This window comes from Pseudopipra pipra, chromosome 3 (genome assembly GCF_036250125.1).
Source record: "Pseudopipra pipra isolate bDixPip1 chromosome 3, bDixPip1.hap1, whole genome shotgun sequence".
Lineage (NCBI taxonomy): Eukaryota > Metazoa > Chordata > Aves > Passeriformes > Pipridae > Pseudopipra > Pseudopipra pipra.
In genome coordinates this window covers 91,965,806-91,993,118 of record NC_087551.1, presented here as the reverse complement: position 1 = coordinate 91,993,118, position 27,313 = coordinate 91,965,806, and the positions used below count along the sequence as shown (strand labels likewise).

The 27,313-nt window shown below is 37.9% G+C and overlaps 2 protein-coding genes and 1 long non-coding RNA gene across 6 annotated transcripts in view; 1 reads left to right on the top strand and 2 right to left on the bottom strand.

Moving 5' to 3' along the window:
• The first annotated feature begins 667 nt into the window (after positions 1–667).
• Positions 668–27,313, top strand: GFRAL (GDNF family receptor alpha like). Of its 4 annotated transcripts, none has more exons than XM_064650314.1 (9): positions 668–756; positions 3,976–4,110; positions 11,487–11,933; positions 12,637–12,693; positions 13,289–13,616; positions 15,540–15,799; positions 18,678–18,776; positions 24,020–24,101; positions 25,099–25,248. In XM_064650314.1, the coding sequence occupies exons 1-9, from the start codon at positions 735–737 to the stop codon at positions 25,184–25,186; spliced, it is 1,518 nt and encodes a 505-aa protein (XP_064506384.1). In that variant the 5' UTR covers positions 668–734; the 3' UTR covers positions 25,187–25,248. The 4 variants fall into 4 exon arrangements, with proteins under 4 accessions (XP_064506384.1, XP_064506386.1, XP_064506385.1 ...); XM_064650315.1 differs by lacking the exon at positions 25,099–25,248 and adding an exon at positions 25,967–27,313 and having other exon boundaries at positions 669–756; XM_064650316.1 differs by lacking the exon at positions 18,678–18,776 and having other exon boundaries at positions 25,099–25,252.
• On the bottom strand, positions 2,004–3,806 carry LOC135412005 (uncharacterized). The gene is made up of 2 exons (XR_010429455.1): positions 3,334–3,806; positions 2,004–2,266 (listed from the first exon to the last, which is right to left on the bottom strand). It is a non-coding gene; the product is annotated as an uncharacterized LOC135412005 (long non-coding RNA).
• The window catches only part of HMGCLL1 (3-hydroxy-3-methylglutaryl-CoA lyase like 1), a 75,429-nt gene continuing 73,403 nt past the window's right edge, over positions 25,288–27,313 (bottom strand). Inside the window, exon 9 of the mRNA XM_064650320.1 lies at positions 25,288–25,514. Coding sequence (XP_064506390.1) covers positions 25,506–25,514 — 9 coding nt within the window. The 3' untranslated portion in view covers positions 25,288–25,505. The remainder of the gene's footprint in view (positions 25,515–27,313) is intronic.

Sequence of the window (27,313 nt, the reverse complement as noted above, 5' to 3'; positions counted from 1 at the left end):
GAAAATAAGATTCATGAGTAGCATGGAGAAATCAATAGAGATCTGTTGTTTCCCCCTCCTTTCAGTGTAAAAGCAAAGAGCACACACTGAAGCCAGCAGGTGTATGATTGCATGCATTATGGTTGATTTATTTTTTATTAAGTACCAAGTCAGCTACTGACTTTTGTATGGCAAACTGTTTTTGATGTATTTTAGTGAAACTCCTGAAGTTAGACTCACAATCCAGTCTAGATCCAGACTCACAATCCAGTCTAGATCCAGACTCACAATCCAGTCTGGATCTAGGCTAACAGCTGGTTAGTTGTTCCCCTGGTCTGAGTCTTAACATGTTCCACAGGTCTTCTTTCTCCTTAACAGATCACGGTCCTATTCCACACCTGAGATGCAAACAAACAAATTCCCTTCTAAAACGTGTTGAAAAGTGCTTGCAGCAGATGATCGGACACAGCAACAGGCATTTTCTAAAGACCTTACAGGCAGCAGTCAAAGACTTGCTCTGTTAGTTTCTCTCGAAATCAAGTGAGAGCTGAACGCGGACGGAGTGCCAGATCCCGCGGAAAACACCAAAATCCCCTATCTGAGCGGGATGCACCCAGCCCAGCGGCGGCGGGCGGGGTGCGAGGCGCGGTGTGGCGGGGCGGGCGGGGCGCTGGGCCCGGCCGGGGCTGAAGGGGCGGCGCCGCTCCCGCACCTGCCGCTGGCGCGACCTGCGGGGCTGCACGGCCCGGCCGGCCATGGCCGCGCTCCTCGGCCTCGGTAAGTGCGGGGGGCGGGAGGGACCCCAGCCCCGCCGGGACCCGAGCCTCCCCATAGCTCCTCTCTGTGGCTTCCCCTTTCGGGTCTATCCCCTCTCCTGCTCCCGGTGAGCCTCCCAGAGACCTGTCGGGATTCGCACCGGCTTGGGCAGGGTCCGGCAGCCCGGCCCCGGGGAGCACCTCTGCAGCAGGGGTGAGGTAAGGCACGGCAGGGCGGCGGTGAGGAGCCGAACCGGTGAGGAGACCCACGGATGGGACGCCTTGTCTGAGTAAACAGCCACTTGTTTGCTGACTGGAGAGTGCTGGATGCTGGCACTGCTACATAGAGGGCTGCTGACACTTGCTTTGGGTTTGAGTGGAGAAACAGGAAAAATCAACAAAGCTGGGACAGAAGGATTTGGTAGAAGAGAATACAATGAGAAAAGTATATTTTTATTTCTGGTGGGGTTTTTGTTGTTGTTGTTTATTTATTTATTTATTTCTGTTATTCTCCCTCTTCTCCAAACCCCACTATTGTAAACTTGTATTCCACTGTCAAAAATATTTTGTATGTAGTTCTTCCCGAGCTCTTGTTACAGTAAAATTGTCCTTTAGTGCTTTTCAACTATATTCAAAGTATATTCAGCTATAGTTTGCCATTCTCCTTTGGAGCTAGCTATCTTGTTGGTCTTGCCATTGGATAGAAACCACAGCTTTGTTTGATGTTATTCAATATTACCTGCCAGAGAATAATTCTGCAGTCTCAGAATTGGGAAATGTAATTCCTCCATTCCTCAGTTCCCAATCTGCAAAATGCAGGTGCTAAAATGTTCTTTTTTTCCTCCCCTTTTCACTTTAGACACCAAATTCTACAGAACATGGAATTTTACACCTACACAATGAATCAATAGTCACTTGCATAAAAATACAGGCATCTGTAGAAATTTAAATATATGTGTCTTCTTGTCAAAATGGGTCCCTATAAAAGTTTTAGCTACTAAGATGCCCTGAACTCTTTTAAGCAGGAAACAGTCAGTATTCCAAACACTAGAGTAAATAACAAAAGTGAATGACTAAAGTAGTAACTGTAAATTTAAGCAATTATATAAGCTATAGTGCACTGGATTCTAAAATCATATAGGACAGTGTTTCATGTTTACCTCTGGCAGTGTACCCCTCCGTATTGCTAAGGAAACAAATGACACATCCATAATATATCATTAGACCTAGCGAAGCCCTTTCTTAGGCTGAATTGCTTTCAATCATCGATTACGCTACTCAGCTCTTTATTTTGCAAAAGCATATCCTTGTTTTTGTGGGCACAGTTTCCAGGTGGGTTTGAAATAAGCAGCAGTCTGAAATAATCCTTAAAAAGGAGCAGGTGCTGCTCGTTGGCTGCTCAGTCAGTCCTACTTTGAGTATCCGTTTTCAGCCACTGCTCCTCGAAAGCTGTTGGAACAGGAGGAAGGCAGCACAGAGTCTTTGTGCTGCAAATCCTAATCAGATGCGTAAATCTTCTGTTATGTCAGTACCTACAAAACAGGCAAATGATCATCCAGTGAAGTACCTTTTCTTAATAAGTTCCTGCATTTGTAATTTTGTATTGTCTTATATAGAGAGTCATTTTCACCCGTTAAGTATTTGACAACGTTTTTTCTTCTGTTGTCTGAATAAATAGCGAGTAATTTCACAGTTAGACCTTTTGGAGACAGTCGCAGAACTAAAATGTTGTCTTAATCAGCCGAAATTGTTCCTATGGATGGGCCAGCTGCCCCTTCCTCAATGTCAAGAGGCAGGAGCTGTTTCTATCAATCCGTTTTCAAGGTTGACAGTACAGACGCAGCCTAAAAGAGTATTTCAGGCTGGAAGTCACTGAAATCATCAACAGTCTTGCATAGATCTGAGAACTGGCAGGAATATGCACAACTGAGGAAGGATTAGCACCGGCTATAATAAGCACATATGGCCTCTTCTTTGGCTCGTAGGGACACTAGATGCTGTTGTACCTGTAGTATTAAATGTTGTTTTATATTTATCAACATGCATCCAGAAAGTGTTCCCTACAGCAGCACTATTATATCACTGGTAAATATCATTTCCAGAAGGGATGTCACCACCTCTAAACAGTACTGGCTCTTTAAGATTATTTAGATGAATATTTTATACGTAATTTCTTACTCTAAAATGCATCATTGGAAAAATTTAATTTCTCCCGGTAGGGTCTGGACAAGTCTTGAAGGAATATTTCATGCCTCTTGCACATGATGTTTAAGGGATTAAACACTGCTGGAAACTACTCAAATTCCATATGAATTTACGTAAACATGAGGGGGGGGAAAGGATACTTGGTCTAGAAGATGCTGTGTCCTTCAACAACTAAGGAAAACACTCGCATCAGGTGTTCAGCAGCTAGTTTGATAAAGCCTGAAATCAGTGTCTGAAACTTAGTTTTATAGAAAATAAAGACATGTGGTTACAATTTAGAAGTTGTGTTACCATGGGAATGTTGATGAAACCCCAGATGATTTTTCTTTTCTTAGCAGGGCAATTTAATTTTCTACTGATAAGTCACAGGTGGTGATACTTTAAAAATTTTTACCTTGAAACCTCCATATCAGTCCTCAGTTTCAGAACTTTTTTATGCAATTAACAGGCTCAGTGCCCTCAGGGAAGCAGATAAAGACATAAACTGGGGGGTGGTGCTTTCAAGAAATAATGAATCTGTGAAGTAAAACCAAAGAGAGTGAAGAGTACTCTATTATAAAACAAAGTTGCATTTATTGTCTAACAATTGTGTACCTGTCAAATCTTTCACATAGTTTATTCATAGGAATTCCAGTATAATCTAGCTTGGTGAGATTTCATGCAAATAAAATGCCGTTTCCTCTGAATTTTATACTGTTTTTCTTTCTCTAATTTATTAGGGATCTTAGAACTGCAGTAATTTTTATATGTCTGTGCACTGATGTCATATATAGCTATGGTTGATGTTATAATACTGGGGTAAAACAATTCAAAATATGCCATACTACAATTCAGAAATTTAAATTTAATTTTCCAGTTGCAAAACTGAGGAAAAGATTTCTTCTGTTAAAAAGTAACTTGACAGAAAACTTGAATCTATAGATAAACTACAGTAAATTATATTTTTGTAATCTATAAAAAGGGAAAAGGTGTAAAGGAAAAGGTCAGTACAATATCTACTGTATTAACTATATAACACTGTATTCTGTTTTCACAGTTTTGTTCATGCATTTCACATGTATATCTACTGTCCAGGCTGCTGACTGTCTGCATTTGAGGGAGCAGTGTATAAATGCTGCAAATGGATGTGAGAGTGTCTGGAATGTTGTTGAAGATGCCTGTAATATTTCAGGTAATTCTTTGTGGTGTACCCATCTTTATTTTGAGTTGTTGTATCCTACATATTCATAGTTTATCAAGTATTGCTGTGGTAACTGAATGAATCAATGAGATTTCAAAGAGAAAATTACGACAACAGACAGACAACTTCTGAAATCGTTGACAATAGCCAATGCTATTTTTAGTAACAGTCATATTGTCCTTTCAGTAAGGTGATAAATGAAATTTCTGGACTATGAACAAAGTCAGAGTCTGAACCAAGTCAAGAAGTCTGAATTCAGCAGAACTTATACTCTTATGGGATCCAGTTAAACAAAGCCAGTGTGCAGCTGGAAAAAAGTTCCAACTTTGTTTTACGTAATTTAGAAGAGTTGATCTGCCCCCTCCCTGGAGGTGTTCAAGGCCAGGGTGGATGGGGCTTTGAGTAACCTGATCTAGTGGCAGGTATCCCTGCCCGTGGCAGGCAGGTTGGGACGAGATAATCTTTAAGGTCCTTTCCAACCTAAACTGTTCTGTGATTCTATAATCTCACACAATACCCAAAACAATATAGTAGTTACTTAAATTCTTAAATATTGCACTAGAATAAGAAAATAATCAAATAAAGAAAGCCTCAAAGGAAGTTGTGTTTTAGGAAGGCACACTGTAATTCTTCAATGGATAGTACCTATGTGTCACAGTAATTCACTTGCAGGGGGTGATAGTATGATAAAGTGCAGGTTATGACACGGTTAAGCCTCCTCGAATTGTTAAACAGATTCTCGCAGAAATGAGGGCAGAAAATCAGTCTCTTTCTCTGTTTATTGCACTTCCAATATCTGATGCTTTATTTCCAAACAAACTGTTTTAAGTAGGGAAAGACCAGGTATTATAAGTTTGACCTGAAACTCATCTTAATCTCTGTGGTTGTTCAGATGAAACTGTTCCTTTCTCCAAAGGCCTATTATCTTCTTGAACAATTCTTGGCTATCATTTACCACCTCTCTCTTCCTTTAAATCCGTCAAAGACCTTGCTGTTAAATTTTAAGTGTTCATCTTCCAGGTGCTGTTGCACTATAGTCTGATAGTGTCATTAGACCAAGCTAGTAATGACACCTTTTTTGACTGTTAATGTCAAGGGCCTTGATTTGCTGCTACACTGCTACATCAGCACTAGGAAATGATAAGGGCCAGGGACTCTTTTCTGACTGAATTCACCTGTCATGGGCAGGATGTAGAGGCATCTGTATCTCCATGGAAACCTCCCTTCTGCTTATAATGACATTATTTGAACAGAACCGGGAATGTCTGTTCTGAGCCTCAGCTGCAGCAGAGTTGACAGTGAGAATGCCCCTCTGTCTGTCTTGATGTCACGACCTGATCCCACATTTGTTTGTGAGGGAAACCAGGCAGCAGAAGTTGCTTGGCTTCGTGGTCAATAAGCCATTGCTGAAACATTCACCTGTAGTGTAATCTACCTGAATGTCTCTGTCTGTCTGATTTGTTGCATAGATTTGATGGCCCAAATGTCCCAAGGCAATATTTAAAATAATTAAAACAGAAAATTCTCTGAGAGGTCCTTCTTAGTGTGTCTTTTTCCAGATACTTATCTGCTTTGCAGATAAAAGTATCTGAATACTTTTAAGAATAGATGGACTAAATGAAAAAGACATGATAACAGTTACAGCAGTCCCCAAAGAAAATTAGTTTCAGTCCAGGTTCTATTGAGCTCTTAAATATTTTATGTGAAGTGAAACAGTTTCAAAAGATATGATGGCTGTTTGGAAAAAAAAAAAAGTAGTATTGGAATATGCAGTACTTTCAGGCTCAGGTAGACTAAAAGATGAGCTCTCTAGAACCAGACCTCTTCCCCAAATGACAAGAAGTTGTACTTGCTTCTCTCACATCATTGACAAAGTCAGTAGCACCAAGACTACTTGACATAAAGATCAGGTTTTGTGCTGTAGCCTATTAATGATTATACCCTGCAACCAGATGAAGTGGACCGGCATAATTACTTCTGTGATCTCCCCTTCTGATGTACTGCATTGTCCCATAATATACTGTTTATCTTACTTATCATCCTATATACTTATTCATTGATATTAAAGGTATTTGTAACTCCGCCAGAGAAACCATGCAGAAATAAATTCTTCTTGTGATTGCTTGTTTGGTTTTGCATCTGTATGTTTCTTTAGGATAATAGCTTTGGCAAGGACTCTCCAGCATCGCAGAGCACTCAGGTATTGTGTTGGGTCTAGGACAAATTATACTAAATGTGCTTATTAGGTACCATGATCCCAGAGCATGTAAATTGAGTCAGTCAGACCTCCTGGAGAGCCCACAGAAACAGAGATAGAAAATCTACCAGCAGCATTATTAGTAAGAGTAACATTATACTGTCTGTCATTTGCAAGTCTCAAAACTTCATGGATGAACTGTAGGAATGGAAAAGGTCCTTCAGTTCTGAGCACCAATGTGTTACTTGAAGGTAATAGCCAATGGGGCAAATATTTGTTTTGTTAGTTTCTTTATGCAAAACCTAATTACAAATGATAATTACACTCCTGCTCTGTGGTATGAGTTCAGTAACTCAGTCCCTCAGACTGTAACCTCAAAGTTAATTGTGTGATTATCAAGACCTCTATCTTTTGCTCTTCAGAGCATGTCTGGGAACACTCTCCAGATGACTGCCTAAGTCACTCCTTTTCCTGTCAAACTTTCGATTGCTGTTTCCCTACTACTACAACAGCATTTCCAGAGTCTCAGCTTATAGTCCTCTGAGTCCTACCCTTCTTCTCCCTTTTGGGCTTTTTTGGTTTGTTTATTGGTTTAGGGTTCTTTTTTTCTTCTGTTATTTCACTGAAAAAAAATAAATATTTCTGAGCTCTGATTTAATGAGGAGTATAAATTTTCTTAATTTTTCTGAACTGAAAACATCTGTGTTCAAAGAAAAAACCTCAGATCACTTAAATTTTAAGGAATCTCATTTTGAATTAGATTTGGGTGAGTTCAATTTTCTTACAATAACAGAATATTGAGGTTGGAAGGGATCTCTGGAGGTCTAGACTGTGGTCTCACCAGTGCTAGAGGGGAAAACTGAGGACTTTACTCTGCAGTCTTCAACTGCAGTTCCCACTGAGACAACTGAAAAGCTGACTATGCAAGAACAGAGATTATCACTCTGGAAGTGTCAGCTTCTACTCTGTCATGCTTCTATTTGTGGTCCCGTGTACATCAATTATGTACTTATAAATGAATCTAATTATGGGTAATGGTTGCCAAATATTAGGTTAAGTGGGCATTTTTTTTGGAAATGCCTTGGAAGCATATGTGTAAGATAAAATATATTACCTAGAACTAATCACTGGTAAAACAGCAATAATTGAAAACCAGCAATAAAATATTTTCTGCTGTTCATCACAGCTGAATCAATACAGTGTACACACAGACCAATACTGATAATAGGTTATTTCTACACAATTTTCAAGAAGTCAGGCAAGGGAACCCCATAAATCTGATGTGCTTCCTGATTCTGTCTGTGCCGTTTGTATGTTCACAGCCCCACAACCTTGCCCTCACCTTGGTTGTCAGCTGCTGTGACTCAGCTCACAGCACATGGGGCCATTCTGAACACAGCCCTGTGTCTGACTTCTGACCATGACATGTTAGTGTCATGAACACAGGTGAGCTAAGTGAGGTTGGGGTGCTGTATAAGATATACTGGGTTTTGTGGGTTTTATTCTTCTACCTCTATTCACCTCCACCCTTGAAGTGTCCTCGGGATCTTGAAGAAAAAAGTCAAGCCCCTCCTGATCTTTGTTGTTCTTTTTCTACCCATGAAATTCATTCTCCTGAAATTCTTCTATTATCCCTTACTCACTTGATAAAACATAGAGGAGAATATCTGCCCACCTTCTTGAGCCTCCATGTCACCATATTATTTCCACCCTAGTTTCTTGGTCAGGGAGTATTTTATATCCATGACCTTCAGTAGACCTTCTGATCTCCTTGGCTACTGAAAGTGTGAGGTCTAAGGGTCAGGGTCATGCTCTACTTCTGAAAATGCAGGAGGCAAGTTGAAGATGCAGCTGAAGAGATACAGGCAAGCCCAGGCACCGTCACCACCTCCTTTGCTAATACAAGGGGTGAAGTGGGAACAGAGACTGAGAACTGCAGCTCTTGCTGACCTGTGACATTCCCCTGTAGCAGTGCATTTTTTGATACGCCCCCAAACCCTCCTTAGCAACAGCACCTGAAGAAAGGGCAGTGCAGACACGGTTTGAAAAAGGGGTGGCAGGATGTGGACGTGCGTTGTGGAATAGATGATTCTCATTTCTTCGGGCGCAGGCAAAATGCAGTTTCCTCTTCCAGAACTTTGCCTAGATTGCTTTCCACTGCTATTTGTGACAGCAACATATAAATGATGTTAAAACTCTAATCACATTAAATCTTGCCCATGGTGGTAGTGACACATAGCTTCTCACTTTTCAGTTTTACTGGAGTGCACAGTCTCTGCTGCTCCAGGCTAGTGGGGAAGCAGCAAGGCAGGAAGCCAGACAGCAGCGTTCACAGGGCAGAGAAAATAGCCAAAGTGCTCGGTAGATTAAAACTGATCCTCATGCTGCCCTGGGATCTGGTTGGATCTCATGAGCCACGTACTCTTTGTCTGACATATTGCGAGACACTATCTATGAGGTGAAGAGAGCAAATGTGCTGGTTTGGGTACCTGCTTACCTGTTTTGACAAGGTAGCTCATGGCTTTAACAAAATAAAACTTTCTTAAATGGTGTTAAACTGCTTCTTATGTAACATTCTTAAGTAATGTGTAACTTTCTTAATAATAAATAATAAAATACTTTGAAAAACTTTTAGCTCATAAAGTGGAGAGTTGATTGATTTACCTTTGTACACAAACTAGTCTATGCTCTTTGTTACACATACAAGGAAAATATGACCTGACAGCCTGGGTGAGTGTCTTTGTCATTGAGTCCAAGTGCACACACAAGCAATGGGCTTAAAACTGGGCTGGTAAGCTAGGGCTTCTGCATATTTTTTTATGTTAACTTCTCCTTTATTTTTATTATAAAAAAACTCTAAAAGTCAGAGTATTCTTGGACTAATTTAAATTTGTTATCATTCTCAGACAATGAAGTGGTTCTGTAGAGTAACTGTCCAAGGGTATATCCAAATGGCACTTGTAGGCTCATGCTATCCTGATATGAGTTAGAAAATCTGACTTAGTGCTGACATCTCCTCAGCCTGGGGTTAGCATCACCATTATCACAGGACTAGGTCTGCCATCTGTGTCCTCTCCCTCACACTCTGTTACGTGGCAGTGCCTTAGCCTGCACTGTGAATTCCTATCCCTATACCAGGCACCTCATTTCTACACAGGACCAAGATCAGTCTCTCAGGGCCTCAGTTCAGGATGTGCCCCTCCACTCCTTTGCACCTTTTCAGTTTGGTCTCTGTGCCTCATCTATTTAGAATAAAAGGTATGCATTAAAGGTTTTATGTACCTTGTAAATGAGAACAGATATTCTGGCAATGGGTCAGATGAAATAAAAGAAGGGAATATTGTACTCGTGACTTTATTATATTACTCTGAATATTATTTAAAATTTGTAAATTATGACAGGTTTTCAAACAAAATTAAGTGCAAGCCATCTTCTGTTGGCAAAGCATGTTATTTTTGTGCTTCAATTGAATTATTTTATATAAACATATCACTTAAGCGCTCATAAACATTAACAACATTATAATTTTAATGGTGAGTTCTAGGTAATAAGTGCAAGGCAGAAGACACTGTTGGATGTAATAGAATCATCCAGGTCCGGGCTGATGATTACCCAGAATTTAAAAACTGTATCTGCACTACAGACAATATCTGTAGCATCACAACTTTACTTGGGAAACAGTGCAGCATTAATAAAGGTAACTAAACACAGTTTTAATTAGGAAGACCAAACTGAGTCCATTTTAACTGGATTCAAATTTCTTTACATATTTCTCAAATCTGAGAATTCCTCTGCCAAATTAGTTTTGTCTTTTCTATGATATTCACACTCCATATGAAAGAAATGCCATATCTGCTTTAAAATAAACAAAACCAATAAAATGTATGTGATAAATTCACATAGTTTCTAAGGCTCTTGCTCAATCCACTGGAAAGCAAGAGTGAAAACACAATGTGTGTTGAGGGCTACTCATTGCCCAAGGAGGTTTGAGCACCACTGGATTTAGGTTATATATAGACAGACAGATCCAGCCACCTTATGAAGGGGAGTGTGAGGAAATGGGGATGCACAGTGGTGCAGTTGTGTCACATTGTGTTGCAGGAGCACCTTTACTACATCTGGGAGAGGTTACTGGATGTAGGAAATATGGTCACCACCTTCGTAAAGCTGTACATAATATGTAAAATGCATCTTTTAAAATTCCTGTTGTAATCAATGGGCCCAGCTCCTCTCAGTTCATTTTATTATTCTGAGAACTCTTATCCCTTCAGAAAGCCTGTCTGTAATTGAGAATTACTCAGTGGACGAAGAAATTGCAGTTTGTGACCCAGTATCTCCTGGCATAATGATTAGCAAAGCTGACACAAGAGAGCTAAAATCAGTCAGTGAATGAGAGTCTGGAAAGTTGATTCATGGCACTGATCCATTACTCCCTACTGGCATCAAACAGCATACATCAAATAGTAGTAGAATATATGGCTTTATTGCAGGGGAAATAACATCCTGATCTGTTACTCCTTTCCCCAAACAAGAAGGATGCATATCTAAAACCTGACATTGATGTCATTGGAGCAGTTGCTTTTGCTTCCAGCAAAATGAAGAATTTTATATTTTTTTTGCTGATTGAGATGACATTTCTCACTAGCATAGAAAAAAGTTCATATGGAGTTACACTAGTGTTGAGTTTACCTACAAAGGATAGCATATGGTGTTGGTAGGTACTTTCATGAGTAATTCTCCCTGTCTAACAGTCATTTCAGGTAATGAATGAACCATCTGTTGGCATTGTGATTTTCTCTTTACAAATTATGCATTGGATTAAGATGATAATCCATGATATGTCCAATCTGTAGGTGGTTAAAATTATGTGAAATGTATCCCTTTATATGCAGTAATTTTAGTGAAGATTTCTTTTACTACTGTTTTGCAGCTGAATTGTTAAAGGGGACTGTACTATACACATAACAGCTCACAGTAAGCATGAGGAAGATTCATTAGTCTGCAAGACTGAAATTATTCTGTGTTTACCTACAGCTCAGAATGAAACTAGGGCTGTTTCATTCATTGTATTGCATTAAGACAATTATCCTTTTCCTGTGTTTTGTGCTGACCTGTGATGATGGTCCATCTTCCATTTGATTTATATCTCTGTTTGTACCTATTTGTACAGAATATTTGGAGTCTTTCTCAAGATCAGACACTGAACTGAGTTTTCGGCAGCACAGAAACCCCAAAGACGAAAGGCACTCAGAAGAATTGGAGAATGATTGCCGTACTGCAAAACAACGCTGTCGAGAGGACCCTTCCTGCTTTGGCCTGTACAGGAGCTTCCAGAGAGCATGCCAGGCAGATGCAGCAAAGTGCAGGTTTCCAATGGTCAACCAGGAGTGTTTGTCAGCATGGAAAGAACTGATGAAAACAGTGCTGGGACAGTGCAAGTGCTCAGAGCCACTTCAGATGAGATGCATTAAAATATGGAAGGGAATATTTAACAACCGTTGTTTACAATACTCTCAAGAGAGCCAAGCTTCAGCACCCAGTGGACATGATGACGACAGTGATGATGATGACTATAATGCTGATGTTGATGATGAGAAGAATCTGGTCACTGACACAGGTTAGTGTTATTCCAGCAGTCTGAATACTTTCATACGTAACAGTAGTGTCCACAGTCAGTAAAAAAGGTTTTCTTAATCATTTGCACTTTAACATTGAAAATGAGTTCATTTTAAAAGGCCTGTTTATAAATGAACTCACAATATGATAGAAAAATGATAGCCTGGGTGCAAATACTTCTGTCCTTCAATATGTTAATTTGATACAACCTGATCCAAATCAGTCCATTTTAGCTTTTCTTTATGACTAGAAACAGTATAAGACCATTAACAATAATTTTCTAATAGCAAAAATTGTCGGCTTGCCTTGACTTTAGGTCATGACAAGCAGCTGGTTCAACTTGAAAACTAGTCCACTGATGAACCCATTAAGGCCTCTGGCTTTTATTTATTCACAAGAAATCTGACTTTATAATGCAGTAAGCTCTAAAAAACTCTTCTTGAGTTCACAGGTCCTATAATTATATAAAGAATGTTATCAGCAGCCTTTAATAAACTGTGCTTTGATCCCAGAACTTATGAATATATGTAATAGAGGGTTTAGAATTTGTTAACGGGTTCTACTCAGTGAAACTAATTTGTTTTATTCTTGTTCATTTTTACTACTGGCACTATGCAAGCAAGACAGCCAATACTTTAAAGTTAAAAAGCTAAGCTGAGACATAATTTATCACTTATGCCTGTATCTGTGTCTTTTTCTTCTAGACAATATTAGTATGGAAACCAAATTACAATGGGGTTTATCTGCTCTCTCAAAACAAGGTAAGTCTGAATTTACTTATGAATCCTAATAAATCATTTTAGTTCTATTTTCAGATAGTGTACAATGTACCTCGAGACTGAAACTAAAACTTTTCATTCAGATGAGTGAGCAGGGAGTCAACAGATTCAACATATTTTTAGTTAAGCCACTGAGTAGATAAGAACTCAAAAATGCCGGGTAATAATCATGATCCTGTTAAATTTACAGAGGAAAATCTTATCCCATAAACATTTTAGGGGCAGAATTTTTTCGATATTTTTGGAAGGTTTACAGTGCAGTCTAGAAATATCTAAACTAACTTTGAAAGCACAAAAATGCCGTTTATATTCTCTTCTTCATTACTTATTACATAGCCTAGCATAACAATGGAGATCTCAGCAGTTTCAGGAGGGTTGCTTATGAGGGCCAAGCAGTGGAAAAGAGAAGTATGAAGATTACACAATAGGCTTAAAAGAAGCATTGCTGAAGAGCTGGATCAGAATTTTTGGGAGTCAGACTTGTTTTTACTGGGAATGTTGCAGACAGGGTGACTACCGGTCATCACTTGAGAAAAATTTTCTTGTGATTTCATTTTAAAACTGTTATTCTTTTTAGTGTACACAACAAATAGAACCTGTTTGGATGTGAACAGGGAGTGCGTTGAAGATGAAGTATGTAACAAACAGTTGTCCCTGTACCTTAAAGTTTGCTCAGTAAATAAGAAGTGCAACATGGAAGAATGTCAAGCAGCCCTAAGGTTCTTCTATCAAAACATGCCTTTTGAAGTTGCTCAAATGATGATATTTTGTGATTGTATCCAGCATGATGAATCCTGCCACAGAGCCAAAGAACTTCTCCATGGCAAGCCCTGTGCAGTTACTGCAGTTCAAGCCCCAACGTGCCTGAATGTAATCCATATGTGTGAAGAGAATGAATTGTGCAGGTTAGTAGTAGAAGTATTTTGTACAGTAAGGTGCTTTTGAATAATGATTTGGTCAAATTGTTTATATATATATATGCTATATATCTCATCCATAACAAAATTATTTTCTGCACTGAATCTGCTGTGTTTGACATCTTCACAGATGTTTGCATCAACTGTAGTAATTCCAGAAGTAATTTCACAAGTTAACTGAAAAGATTAATTTTCAGAAAGGTCTGGAATCTGGTGATGGTTTTTCTTCCTCCTGTATCATGACACATAACACCATTTCTGCTGGACAAACAATACTGTTGCATATTTTCATTACCACTTTCTTCAGATAACACCTGCCCATCTGCCCCTTTGCTCTCTAGCAGTTTGCCCAAGTGGTGCAGCAGACCAGATGAAAGCTTGTTTGGTTAATTACCTTTTCAAGCGCAGAGTCTGACCCTTTGTACCCAACAGCCATACAGCCAACTTGGCCTGTTCAGAAAACTTTTGTCTTACTCCCTTTGTCTCCAGCATACCGATTCTTGCAAAAAGTTGGCCTGAAACATGCACAGACCGCTAAACTTATGAAGAATAATGCCCTTTCAGGATTTTATTTTATGTTTAAAAAACATGCAACAGGATTTGCCCATATTTGTAGTTCTACTTAATTGCCACCATTTGTGGATGGTCAGTTGGCCCACTTCAATTTTCAGTTTAGTTACCAGTTCCCTTGTGAATTAGACCTGAATTTTAGCTCAAAGCTGTGCTCAAATTAACCTTCAGTCAGCATACCAGGAGGCCAAAAGATGATTTTGGTTTTGTACAGATTATTTAGGTTGATGTCAGTGGGAATTACCTCTTTTTATGTCAAAAGAATTGGGCTACAAATGTATGCCTGTACCTGTGTAAACATGTAATATCATAATTGAAAATATCTGAAGTCCCCATAATTTTGGGAACATTAATGTTTCCTGGCACTGACAATAAGTGCATATAATGAGAAATTAGTCTATTAATTATGGCTAGGCATATCTATAAATCAGGAGATGAATAAAAATAATTCCTTAGAACAGAGGTGGCATCTGCTTTGAAAACTTTGCTTGTGTAATGAAAATATTTACAGAAATTTCTTAGCCAGTATTGTAACAGTTCATGCTTTTCCATGTGACTTCCTTATAGCCATTACACAATATCAACAGCAAATTAATAACCTAATTTTTTGATTAAGGAAAAATAATATCTTAATGTACAATATACAAGAATTTACCTTTATCATCCCCTAACATTTAATGTAAGTGCTAAGTGCTAAGAAATCTACAGATTTCTTAATTAATAATAGATGTTTTCTATTGTCATATACAATGCATTAAAGGCCAATTTTATTCCATCCTAAGAGCAAATAAACTGAAAATTATTGATCTGGGAAACAAGTTATTTCTTGTAATTTATCTCCGCTATCAGTTAATCTTTAAGTTCAGTTGAATTACTTTACACTTTCCTGAGCCTTGGACATTTTGTATTTTGTTAGCATTCAGGGGGACAAGGGGTTGACAAAGAACGTAGATTATTTAATGTAAAATAAGTTGAGTGTTCATTCTTCCTTCACACTGCCCAACAAACTGATCCACGAGAACAGCACCTAGTGTGGTTTCATTGTGATGACTGGTCTGATTCCTCTATCGGCATTTTTTCTGAGTATCAGAGACTGTTGGAATTCACACTATGTTTTGCTGGGGAAATCTCCACAGGTGCTGATTAGAAGAGCAGTTGCTTTTTCTCAAAATCAGAGCAGAAATTAGGCTAGCTATCACTGAATATTGCAATTTTTGAAGGCTTAAGTGTTAACTTGGAAATACACTCTATTTTAGTGGTGATCCTTAAATGTCTTTTCTTGAAATCACAGTTTTTACAGTGTCATTGTATACTTCTTTTTTTTTTTTTTTTTCCCACCAGGAAAAAATACACATCTTTTCGGTCAAAGTGTTGGAGACATGTGACAAAAAAATGCTATGATGATGAAGCTTGTCTTGAAACTTTAATCAAGGATGACATGCCCTGTTCTGCAAATGCTGATTGCAAAGCAGCCTACATTAGCAACTGGGGCACAATGCTGCACGTGGAGTGTACCTGCCAGAATCTGCCTCCCGTGGAGCAGTCTTTGTGCAAGCTCTTCCATCACATGCTTCACAGCAAATCCTGCTTCAGTGAGTTACGTGAGTAACACATAAAACCTCTAAGAATAATTAAAGAGTATTAAGATGCTGGCTTTCACCAGATCTTTACTATATCTTTGATACCACAGATTTCAGCAAGATTTATAGCTGCGGCTTTTTTTTAAAAAAGTCCAAAGCCTTCCTGTCATTGGCTTAGTGTTGTATTTTGGTACACTGTTTTTTACAAATAATATGAGGCAGGATGTTGGTTTTCTTTCTTTTCTTCTTGGAGACTAAATATTAGTCTACCTTACGCTTATTTAGCAATAGACTTCATTCCACAGAAAATACTTCAATTATTTAAATAGGACTTTATATAGGAATGGAGGCTTTAGGATTTGGTCTGCTTTAAAAACACTGCCCTTAACTCAGATGAAATGCATGCACTTTCTCAGAACCAGTATCACCTTTTATGTGCTAAATAAATCAGCTACTTATTTTTGTTAAATATAAAGGTCCTTGCCAAGTCTTTAGTTAAGAGAGAATTGCTAATGCAATAAATGGCATTGGGAAAAAATATTAATGTTTTAGTCTGAATCAGGAGTGTGCCTTTAAAGCAAAGCTCCTGTTTGTCCCCACTCATAGTGTCATGGGTCACATCATGGTGTGGTTCTGCATCACAGGGTGGTTTTCCTGGATTCCTGCAGCTTAAAACTGAACCTGAGGGTTCATCTGTCACCTCTGCAATGCTCCAGCTACATCCAGATTGTCTGGTCCATTGACCAGATCAAAGATCAGAATATCCTCCTCTCAGATCTCTGATCTATTACACTAGCTATTTTGCTATATAAATCCTCTTAGGATATATTACCTGTTAGTGCATCATACCCTATGCCAGTCATCTTCTACATGTAATTATATATATTCTCAAACTAGCTTGAGAGGTAACTATCTCGAAATATTACAATGAAAAGCAATAGCTTTTTCATAGTTCTATCTGATGGACTGCCTTTTGAAAACATATTAATTGTATGCATTCATTTCATTGAAGGAATTAGCTGCTTTTTTAATTCTAGTGACCAAAATGTTACCACTGCTAAGAGTGTAATTTTCTTTCTTGTCTCTCAAAGTCTATCCAGAAATTATGATAAAGTTGCTGAAACACTGCCCTTGATTTAGTTAATCATTACTCAAACTCAGGATCTGAGAAAATATTAAAAATCATATAACAACTCCCCTGAAAAAGCAGGGGACACACTTAGATTTGAGACTACTGGCAGTGATTTTGCTTTTGAATGTTACTTGTTTGTTTGCTTTACAGCTGAATTTAATGGTCCAAATGAGTGAAGACATTGTTGTATTAGTTATTTCTTTACCTACAAAACAAAAAATATGATCCTCATGTCGGAATAATCAAATAATTGCTCATGAGCTTTGCCATTCCCTGAAGCAGCCTCAGGATAAAATGGTTTGAGGTTATTTTGTGATTGAAACTTCCCTAACCTAATTGAGATTGAAGAACAGAAGTTTACATGCTCATGGGGTGTAACAATTTCCTGGTAGTTAAACAAAACTCGTTTAGGGAAACAGGACCTTGGGCTGAGTAAAGGATCAGTACCTACTCTACACTTGCAGGTTATTGTGAATCTTGCTGCTTTTTTCTTCTAGATGTCTAGTTGTAATGCAGCTAAACTGATGATGGTGATGACTGTGGGTTTTATTATAAGGCACAATTTTAATGCCATTATCTGCAAGGCAGCTCAGAGACATGGAGTGACTACTCTGTTGCAGAGCCCACCCATCCCCGTCTGCTAACTCATTCATCTGGCCTGAGCGTGAACTTTGCATGACTTTCACTCTTACAGTGGCAGTGATTTTTAACACTGAAGTCTTTCTGAATAGGGAAATACCCAGGGCTAGGAAAAGGGATCTTTACCTCTAGAACTGGTGTGAACAGACCCACAAGTGGTGTTTACACCATCTCATCTTCCTACTCTTGTATGGCACTGCCTTTGCTAGGAGCAGATGCTCTCAGGGCTGTGCTTACAGGATTACATTTGCTGCAGACTCAGTAAAAGGCAAGAATTGTGACTGGCTGCTTTATGAGGCAGAAGCGCAGTGTGGATCAGTGCCAATGTAGGATTGGTGTCACAATAGGAATAGGCAAAAATGTCAGTGAGAGAAAGCTAAAATTGAAGCTTCCAAAATATTTTAACTCTGGGTTGTACTTTTGGATCTCACAGAAAAAAAATAAATTGCAGGTAGGTTTATCTATTTTTATTTGGACAATGTTCCAGGCTGAAAATGTGAGCCTTTCTTATATTGTTTTTATTCCTAAAGGGAATAAAAATTTCTCAGTTTAGAGTTCATGTGAGTGACCATGCACAGTCTTGTATGGTTTAGCCTCCTGCTCTGTAAACTGTTCTACTTAGGTAAACCCTCTATTTTTCATTTCAACAGAAGATGCATATTTTCAGATACATTCATGAAATTATGCCCACTACGAGAATAGGCCTTTGTGAAAAAATTTATTGATGTCTGTCAACTCGGAGAATAAACTCTGTGGTTTGGAAATTACTTCTAAGTACAACCCATTTCTCATCACTTTTATACTGGTTTGATGGGCCCAATTCTTCTGGTGGGCCTATTTTTAAAATAGTTTATGTGAAAAGAGAACTTAAGCTGTTTTGTGGCAGAGAATATTTTCAAAGTGTGCTTGTCCCCCGTAAGACAAATTACATGGGAGGTTTAACTGAGATGGGAAAGGAAAAACTGTTATGCACTCATTCAACTTGTTCATCGAGTATCAGTAAACAGTATTTTTTAAAACTCCCTTTACAAATTCTGTGGTGGTTATCAAAATATCAAACTGCAATAGTCACCTAAATTATTTTTTTTAAGCAATATTTTGAATGGGTAATTTCTTTCCAATATTCAGGTCAAATTTCCATTCAGAAGAATGGTTTTGGCTGGGTAAATACAGAAATGCCAGGGAAGAAGCCTTCTGGAGCACAGCTCCATTCTTCTGCAATTAGTGGTGAGTTTGGGCAAGTCACTCCATAATTTCCATAGAAGTACTCTTGAAATATCCCTCATGTATGATAGGAAAGACTAAAGGTTGGGTCCCTTGGGTGGGTTCAGGCAAGCGAGCTCGACCTCTTCCTGTCCTGTTCAACCTGGATAGCTCCCTACTTGTTTGGCTTAGCTTATATAACCACAAAATAAAGTTAATGAGACTGAACCAATTTCTCTGATAAGTGCTTTTGAAATAGATGTCTCACGATCGCTATATTATAATTGGGGAAAATTAAGCTATTAAACCTTCCAGAGCCTGACTCTCTGTACAGTCATTAGAGAGTAGTAGTCGTAATGTGTAATACAAATTATTAGCTTTGATGTCATAACTACTTTTATCTCTCTTGACTTTTTGTAGTAGTTACAACAACAAAATTAGGAACCTGCAGTAAGTGGTCTGAAAAGGGGCTTGTGTTATGCTTCATCAGACTTTACCTTCTCATACTAAAGAAGGACACACAATTGTGGATCACAATATCCCATGGGCTGAAGAGCTATATCTGCTTTTATTTCACTGCATTTACAGTAAGCAATTAAGCAACATAAAGTTAAAGGATACTGAATTAATATATAAATTTTCTCATTGTTGAAATAATATTATTTTATATTTTCTTTTGAGGGACCCAGTTACAGAGTGAGAACACTAAAGAGCTTAATGCACAAATATCAACTCTAATGAGAATGACCTGTTCTACTTTGTGGAAGACAGATTGCAATACTCCAGACATTACTAAAAATTAGTTTCCAGAACGGGTCATACAGTACACTTTAAACAGTGAAAAAAATAATTCAGTCTCTGGATGTAGTACAAAATGAAGGGACTTCTATCCTCTCCATCCTTCAACTATTGCTGAAGTGGGCAACCTGGGAAGTATAATAATAGACTAAGGGAATGGGATTCCTGAGACCTGTATATAATAATAATGAATAATTAAGCATTTGGCCATAGTGTTGGCATTAAAACTACTTAAGAATTATGCATGTCATCCAAGTGCTCTGTGTAGCCAGAGAAGAAAGTCAGGGACCCTCAAAAGAAGATTAATCCAATATTTTCGGACTGCATTTTCTGGAAGCATGGACTTCTTTTGGCCAAGTACAGAGGGAGCATGAATCTCTTGCTGGACAGAGACTCTAGTGGTCAAATAATGCAAGTCATAATACGAGACATCCTGCTCTAAGTAAGAAAATGCAAAATGCAAGATATTTAACCACTGGGACTAGTTCTAACTGCAGACCCTTTCAGTGGGTAAAATATATTATACATTTCCCTCAGGGATTCAGATAAATATTTGCAAAAAAAGCAGCCTGCACCCAGTTAATTCTGTTCCCACTGAAGTCTGAATACTTTCCAAAAACCTTTCCTTGAAGTCTTAACAGAACTTTGGATGGCCTTAGAAAAATAAAAAGAACGCTGACCAGCCTAAACTATACAATAAAATATTCCTTCTATTGGAGCTGTCATGTACTAGATGGGGACTCTCTAAGCCATAAAAGTCTCATAGGAAGCCAGGCAAGGAGAACAATTTGATTCAGGATATCTACCTGATGATAAAAACCACATTGCAAATTGTTTCATAAATCCCACAGCCAAAAAACTAAACCAGTATCCTAGTAAATTTGCTAGTAAATGTGCATTACTCAGGTTGCAAAGGGAGTTATCATCTTCACAAAATATTTATCTTTAATGAACTCAAATCCCAAGAAGAATCTCAGGGTGCAGAGGCAAAACAGTTAAATTGTCAAATGTGGCCTTTTGTGTGTGTGACGGCTTTTGAAGTTATTTGCTTCTTGGCTATTTTCTGCTTGGAAAGCAGGAGATGCAATCTGCTGATGTCACTACAATAAAATATCAGAAGAAGCCTTTACTTAGTTTGTCACTGAAAGATACAAGAAACTCTTTCACCAGTTGAAATGAATGACCATCTACAGATGACCATGCTCAGAAGAAAACTCAATATTTCTTCAGCTTTTTCTTAATTTTTTTCTTCAAAAAATAGCTTACTGTTCAAAAAAACAGATTTCTCCATTCTACTCAGCAGCATTGTGAATCATCTCATTGGATAAGACTGCTTTAATAAAAGGAGTCTTTCATAATAAACGATAAGTCTGAACATATATACATATATCCAAATATATTTGCAAATAAATAGAACTGCAGTAGTTGAAAAAATATTATTCCAGCTTTTGGTGTAAAAAAATTATACCAGGATTCTGTAAAAATCTTGACTGGATCTAAACACATTCCCATTCTCAGGGGAGAACAGGCCAACACAGTCATCTGTGGGCTGATAAAACTCTCTTAACAAGATGTGATATGGTCAGAGTCATGACCATGTAAAAGTTAAGGAGACTTTTGCTGTAAGCTTAGGTGGGGCCAGAATTTTATGCCATTTTGGAAACAATATCCAAAAATCATTCCATTTTTGGAAAAAACCCTGATAAATCAAAATTTCTCCAAACTTCAAAGATATTGCATAGCTAATTATGCATTTTCAGCCTGGTTTTGACTTTATCCCATGAAAATTATCTCCACGATTTTACAGATCCACATAATTTAAAAGATTGCTTCCTACACTTTAATTTGAAAAATTAAAGTGTGTGAAGATAAGCATTGACAATCATCAGCACAGAGCTTTGGAGCTAAGTTAGGGGTTTTTTATGGAAGAGAAAGCAAGAAATACAGAACGTTTATCCTGTTCTTGTGAGATACAATAAAATTGGGCTTGACCCAAGACTGTTGAAATTAATCTCATTTTGTCATAAATTGTAGTGTTATATATTTTCTGCTGAGGAGTTGTGCTGTGCTGAGTATCTAGATAAACAAGTAATTGGCAGGGTTTATCTATAATTATACCAGCTGCTGTGGGAACTGAGATTAGTTCAGCTCCAGTGACTTTAATTTGTAAGGTATGAAACATTGTCCATCTGACTGTTTTTTAAATGTAGAAAAACGCCTGTGACAAGCTGTGGGTAGCCAAGAAACGTCTGAACACAAGCTGGCATGATGGTTTGATGAATATGCACTGTGTATACAGAAGCAGGTAGATTTACAATAGAGTGTAATCCCACTAATTGTTCCATACATACCAGTAGTTTAACCACAAAGAATATATAAAATGCAGAATTAGCTTTTCAGCCACAAAGTTTTGCCTTCTCCTGGCCTCACAAATTTCCTTCCTTCTCTGCAGCTCTGAGAAAATACATGGTTTCTAGCATGATCTCATCACTAACATCCTTCTTTTGTTCCCAACAGAACTTTATCAACATCTCTTTTACCAGCAATTCACCAAAACCACAGCATTTTTTAAGATTTTGACAAAAAAATAGAAAAATTTTATTTAATTTGATCATTTAAGAGTGCTTTTTTAATCAAAATGAAACACCTCCTACAAATTTTTAAGAGAAATATCACAATGTTTCAGTGACAATTTATTAGCCCATTTTTAACTACCCATGGCTGTTATTCCTAAAAACTTGTAAGGTGTAACAATTTTCCTAGCATTGTGGTAAGTGATGTACTTTAAAAACTTCTTTTTGCCTAAAATGTGTGTGAAATTCACTTCCACTTCAAAAAAGCAGGAAACTGTTATTCCTACAACTGCTCCTGCACTTGTAAAAAGGTTTTAAAAATGACTATGTGCAAAATTAAGATTCAGAAACTGAAAAAAATGCCTACAAATTACTCTTTTGCAAAAACTCATTATCTTAAAGAAATGTTGTAACTTGAGAGGTGGGCCATCTGCTGATCTGGTTTTTAATATATGTTTTTAGCAATCCTGCTCTGAGACAAAAATGGACCTCACACCTCTTTTTTCAAAAATTCACCATGTTAAATATCTTTCAGTAGGTTGCTGGACTAAGTGGTATGTTCATTCTGTGCAACTTGTGATGGTTCAATCATTGCTTTAATTTTTGTTGTATTGGAAAACTTGAATTCGGGGTAGTTTTTTGAGAAAGAGCACCATCGTACCATAAAAGCCAGGCAAATCCAACCCCCTGTTCAACTCCTTGCTTGCCCTGCTGTAGAATAAATATTCACTCTCTTACTGGAGCTGCTCCAGCATCCGAACAGCCTGTGTTTGTATTACACTGTATGCTACATCCGCTGCATTTATGTAGTGTATACAGAAACGTCTCATTTAGGGTTTGTGGGTGCATATGCACAAACAACACACAAGACATATAATAACTGAGAACTTATTCAGAGACCAGAATTTGGCCTTCTCACAGCCCAGATAAGTGGCCCAGTGATGAGGCCAGGAATCCATTTCTTCTTCAGTGAATGTTTCACCAGCTATGTAAGGTGGAGCAGCTAAGGCTCTCTGCATTTGAGTTTCTATGTAAATAAAACTTATTTGATTGTATAAACATGACAGAATCAGTGCAACAGGAAAGTCAGAGGAAGGTCTCGTGGTTTATGTTTGCGGCTCTGCATTTATGCCCTCCTGTCAAGTCATCTAACCTCCACACCTCTCCATACCATGTCCAGGGCTTCCATTACACTCTCAACTGAAATATTTCCTTCAGAATATTTGATCAAAACTGATGGATTCATTCCTTCAGGAAAAATAAGTTTCTCCTCATTTGGAAAACAAAAGTTGAAACAGCTCCCAGTTTTTCAACAGCTGGAATTTTTAGCACATAAGCCACCTAAGTGACTTTTTGGTGAGAAGCCTAAGAGAAAGAGGAAACTGCATGGGAATGGGGCCCAGAAACACAGTTTAAATCTAAATCCCATTTTACATTAATTTGATTCTAGATCAAGTATTGCTGTACAGTGTAATTATTGTAATATGTGAAAAAGGAAAAGAAGGCTAGAAGGCAAGCAGGAGCCAGGTCTGCTCTGATACACAGGAAAAAATTAACATTTTAAAATGAATAGGGAGAATACTCTAAAACACAAATCAGAGTAACAAGCTGTTGCCCTGGAGCAGAGTAAAAGGTAGTGCTACACCTGTGAAGTGCTATTGGAGCTGGTATTTACTAAAAGAAGTCTGAAAATTGCTTTGTACCAACTGGCGAAGGAAGAGTTATTCCTACCATTGACATACCATTTTAGGTGTTTTCCCTCCTTTTAATTACTTATGTCAAAATTGATAGCTATTTTAGCTTACATATGTATGCATTCTAGTTCAGATCTCAAATCTGATTCTTATTACTGAGAAAGTAAACACTTAATGTCTGTTTTCTGTTTTTTACTTTTAGGTGAAACAGTCTACATTATTGCCTACTCCTCCTGCATAGCTCTCATATTAGGAATAGTCCTGTTGACTCTCCTCAACATCAGGTAATTTGATAGGGATATTAATCACGGGTTCTAGGAAATTGGAAAAGCAGAAAATAAAATGTTTTGACTTGGTTAAGAGGTAGACACTGCGTTTGTCTTTAAAAACAGTCCCAGTGATGGAAAGAACTGACATTGTGGGTGTCAGCAGGGAAGAGTGAAATACGATGCGTATCTACAATGCCCTCCATTCATGCAGAGATCCCAGGCTTTAGGAGGTTTCATTTCCTGTCCCATGGTAGGGGAAGGTGAAATCTGAATTCAGAAATTCTGTGAGGCTACCTTCCTAGCCCCATAGCAGGCAGCAGTAATGCAAAAAGGAAATGAGAATATTTAGGATTATAATGTATTTAGAAACCAAACCATGAATGCTGCTATTGTAGTTAATATTCTTGCCAAATGCCATTTTTGCTGATAGGATTCTGTGAACAACACCCATCATCCCCACCATCCTCCCCTCCCACCCCCTGCCCCATATGAGAAACTGCCCACACACCAATGCTTGGTAAGAAAACAGAAATGTGCATTCACTTAGTTAAATGAATATGGCCTTTTCTTAAATGATACATTTTCTTGGACCAAATTAAATGGCCAGATTTCAAGAATTACACTGTCAGATGATAGGTAACAGAACATGATGTAGCAGGAGCTATATATAGTGGAAGGGATATTGAGTCAAATTTCATTATTAAATTCAGAGGCAGATCAAAGAGGAATCACGTAGAAAAATGCAGAAGGCAAATCAAGAATATATGGGAACAGAGACTTCCTCTTTAGGTTTGCAGTTACAGGAATATCAGCATATAAATAAAACTCAGATTTAAAGAATACAGAGGATGGAAGAAAGAACAGTGCATTAATAACAATGAAGCAAATTATTTTTTACCACAGTGTTCATCATAAAAAGAGGGGAATTTTGCCACTGATTTCAATTAAGCCAAAGTTCAAAACAAAAGCTGTACAGTTTATTGTTGAATACATGCACATTCTTTGTTTTCAGAGCCTGCAGAACAAAATATGAGTCAAGAAGTCTCTTGCCAGACCATTCTTCTGAAACATTTATGGCCCATTATAAAAGTCACAGATGAACTACTCTGTTGCTTATGCTTTTTAAGGCTATTCTTGAAAGCCAGCCTGTACAGATGTGATAATAAAATATATATTAGAAAAACTACTATAAATTACAGAATTTTGTAGTTAGGAATACAAAATATTTTTATATTTATTAGCTCATATAAAACCTTTCACAAGCCAAAAGAAAAAAAAAGGTAGAAGTGTGCTCTCTCTTATTTGCGTAGATTCACAGATCTGTCCTGAGCTGCACATTTCCTATATTTTTAGATGCACATGGCAGTGGTATAAATACTGCATCAGCAGTGGCAGTCTTTGAAGCCTACCCTTCTGATCTCAACTCATCTGGAAGAAAGAAAAAAAATCAAGTCAAAAACATTTTAGAGAGCTGATAAAGAGCACATATGTGATAGGTTTGTACACTAGGATCCCAGACACCAAGTACCTGATGTGGTATTTGTAAGGCAGCAGTCACAGGTAGGCTGCCTGTAATTCGATGGTGGAGCACTTGGGGGCTAGGAGAAGATCAGGATTACAACCCCTTTCAGATCTAAAATGACTATCTGGACTACTGCTTTGACCCCAGAATGTTGTTGCTGGAACTGGTTTTAATTTCTCCTCCAATATGCTTCTAAAAGAAATGAGGTTTGCCACGTTTAATACAGTAAGTTTAGAAAGCATTTTGTGGTCTGAATGCCCAGTGGAGAGAGCCACTTGCCTGGGGCTGAAGTGCCTGCTTCTCAAGAGAGAAGCTATGACCCATCTCATTATCTGTGTTTCCTATTTGTTGCCTCTAGGAAAGACCCGAAGTGCCTTATTCTCCCCTTGCACTGTACTGGGAGTCATGGTCCCTAACACACCATTCTGGATCCCACTTCCTGGCTATGGGCTCTGGACTTCTCTCTGTAGCTGAGTTGTTTGGCTAGATTTAAGCTTCTATTTGTTACCAGTGAGTGGTCTTTGTCAAATCTTGGTAACAATCTGGTTCTGGTGAGCACAGGATAATGCACTGGCATTTCTTATTCCACTGTTATCAATGAGTAGCACATGTATTGTCTTGTTATAATAGCATCTGATTAATTAATTTTATTTTGAATGTGATTAATTTTAATTTTGTTTGAATTATCACTAAATGTAATTCAGCTCCAGTTTTGACTATGACAGATGACTGATCTAGGGCTAGAAATTTATGTGATCAGAAAAGCAGGGATCTCTACTCTTCAATGCGATTTTTGCTTCTTACTTTGGTAGCTTGTGAAATGCTTAGTGTGAGAGCAAAATCTTAAGTGTGCAGTTCTGCTGGGGAGAGGTTTAGAAATTTTTAACAATTATTAAAATATGCATTTTCCCTGTCTTTGTCATCTGCATAAACCAAAAAAAATTGTTCTTGTTTTGCAGTCAAATGTTTTGTCATTACTAAATCAACATTTGGACAAAAATACAGAAACAGAAAAATGCAGTTATTTTGTTACTTAAAATGGCAGTCCAGCAATTTGCAACACTTAACTCACCTCCCAACATATAGGTATTTTAAAGTGGTATATTCATATTCTTCATCTTAAAACTGTGAAGTAAAAAACTGAAAATACTGTTGAGAATATGTTCTCATCAGTGTTGGGTAAAAACATTTCTTTATGTAGGAAATGTACTTATGGCATGAACCTTGTGCTGGTTTTCAGTCTGACTTCAAAAAACAGTGATGCAATGCTGAAGCCTCCATGTTACAAAATTTGAAGAGCGCCATTTAAATACAGATTTAACTAAACTTTAGTCAACCACAAAAAAATCTCGTTCTTAGAAGCTTTTTGTTTTCTAATTATCTTATATTGAGACACTAGAATTCCAACTCATATATGTGCTTAGACACACTGACACTCACAAACAAATATGTAGAACATATTTCAAACTGAGGGTAAGTATGTGAGTTACTCTGAAAGACAGCAAGATATTTAGTGGCTATTGTGTTGCTTCTGTGATTTTACAGGCTCTCTTCATTAGAGATGAATTACATGCTTAATGGAAAAAGTACATTTCCTCCATTATGCATGCAAAAAGTATTATTGTGATTCATATTTCGTAGTGATACTGCATTCTGTGAATTGTATCTAGGTGTTAGTTATTAAATAAAGGAATTTCTGCTGGGA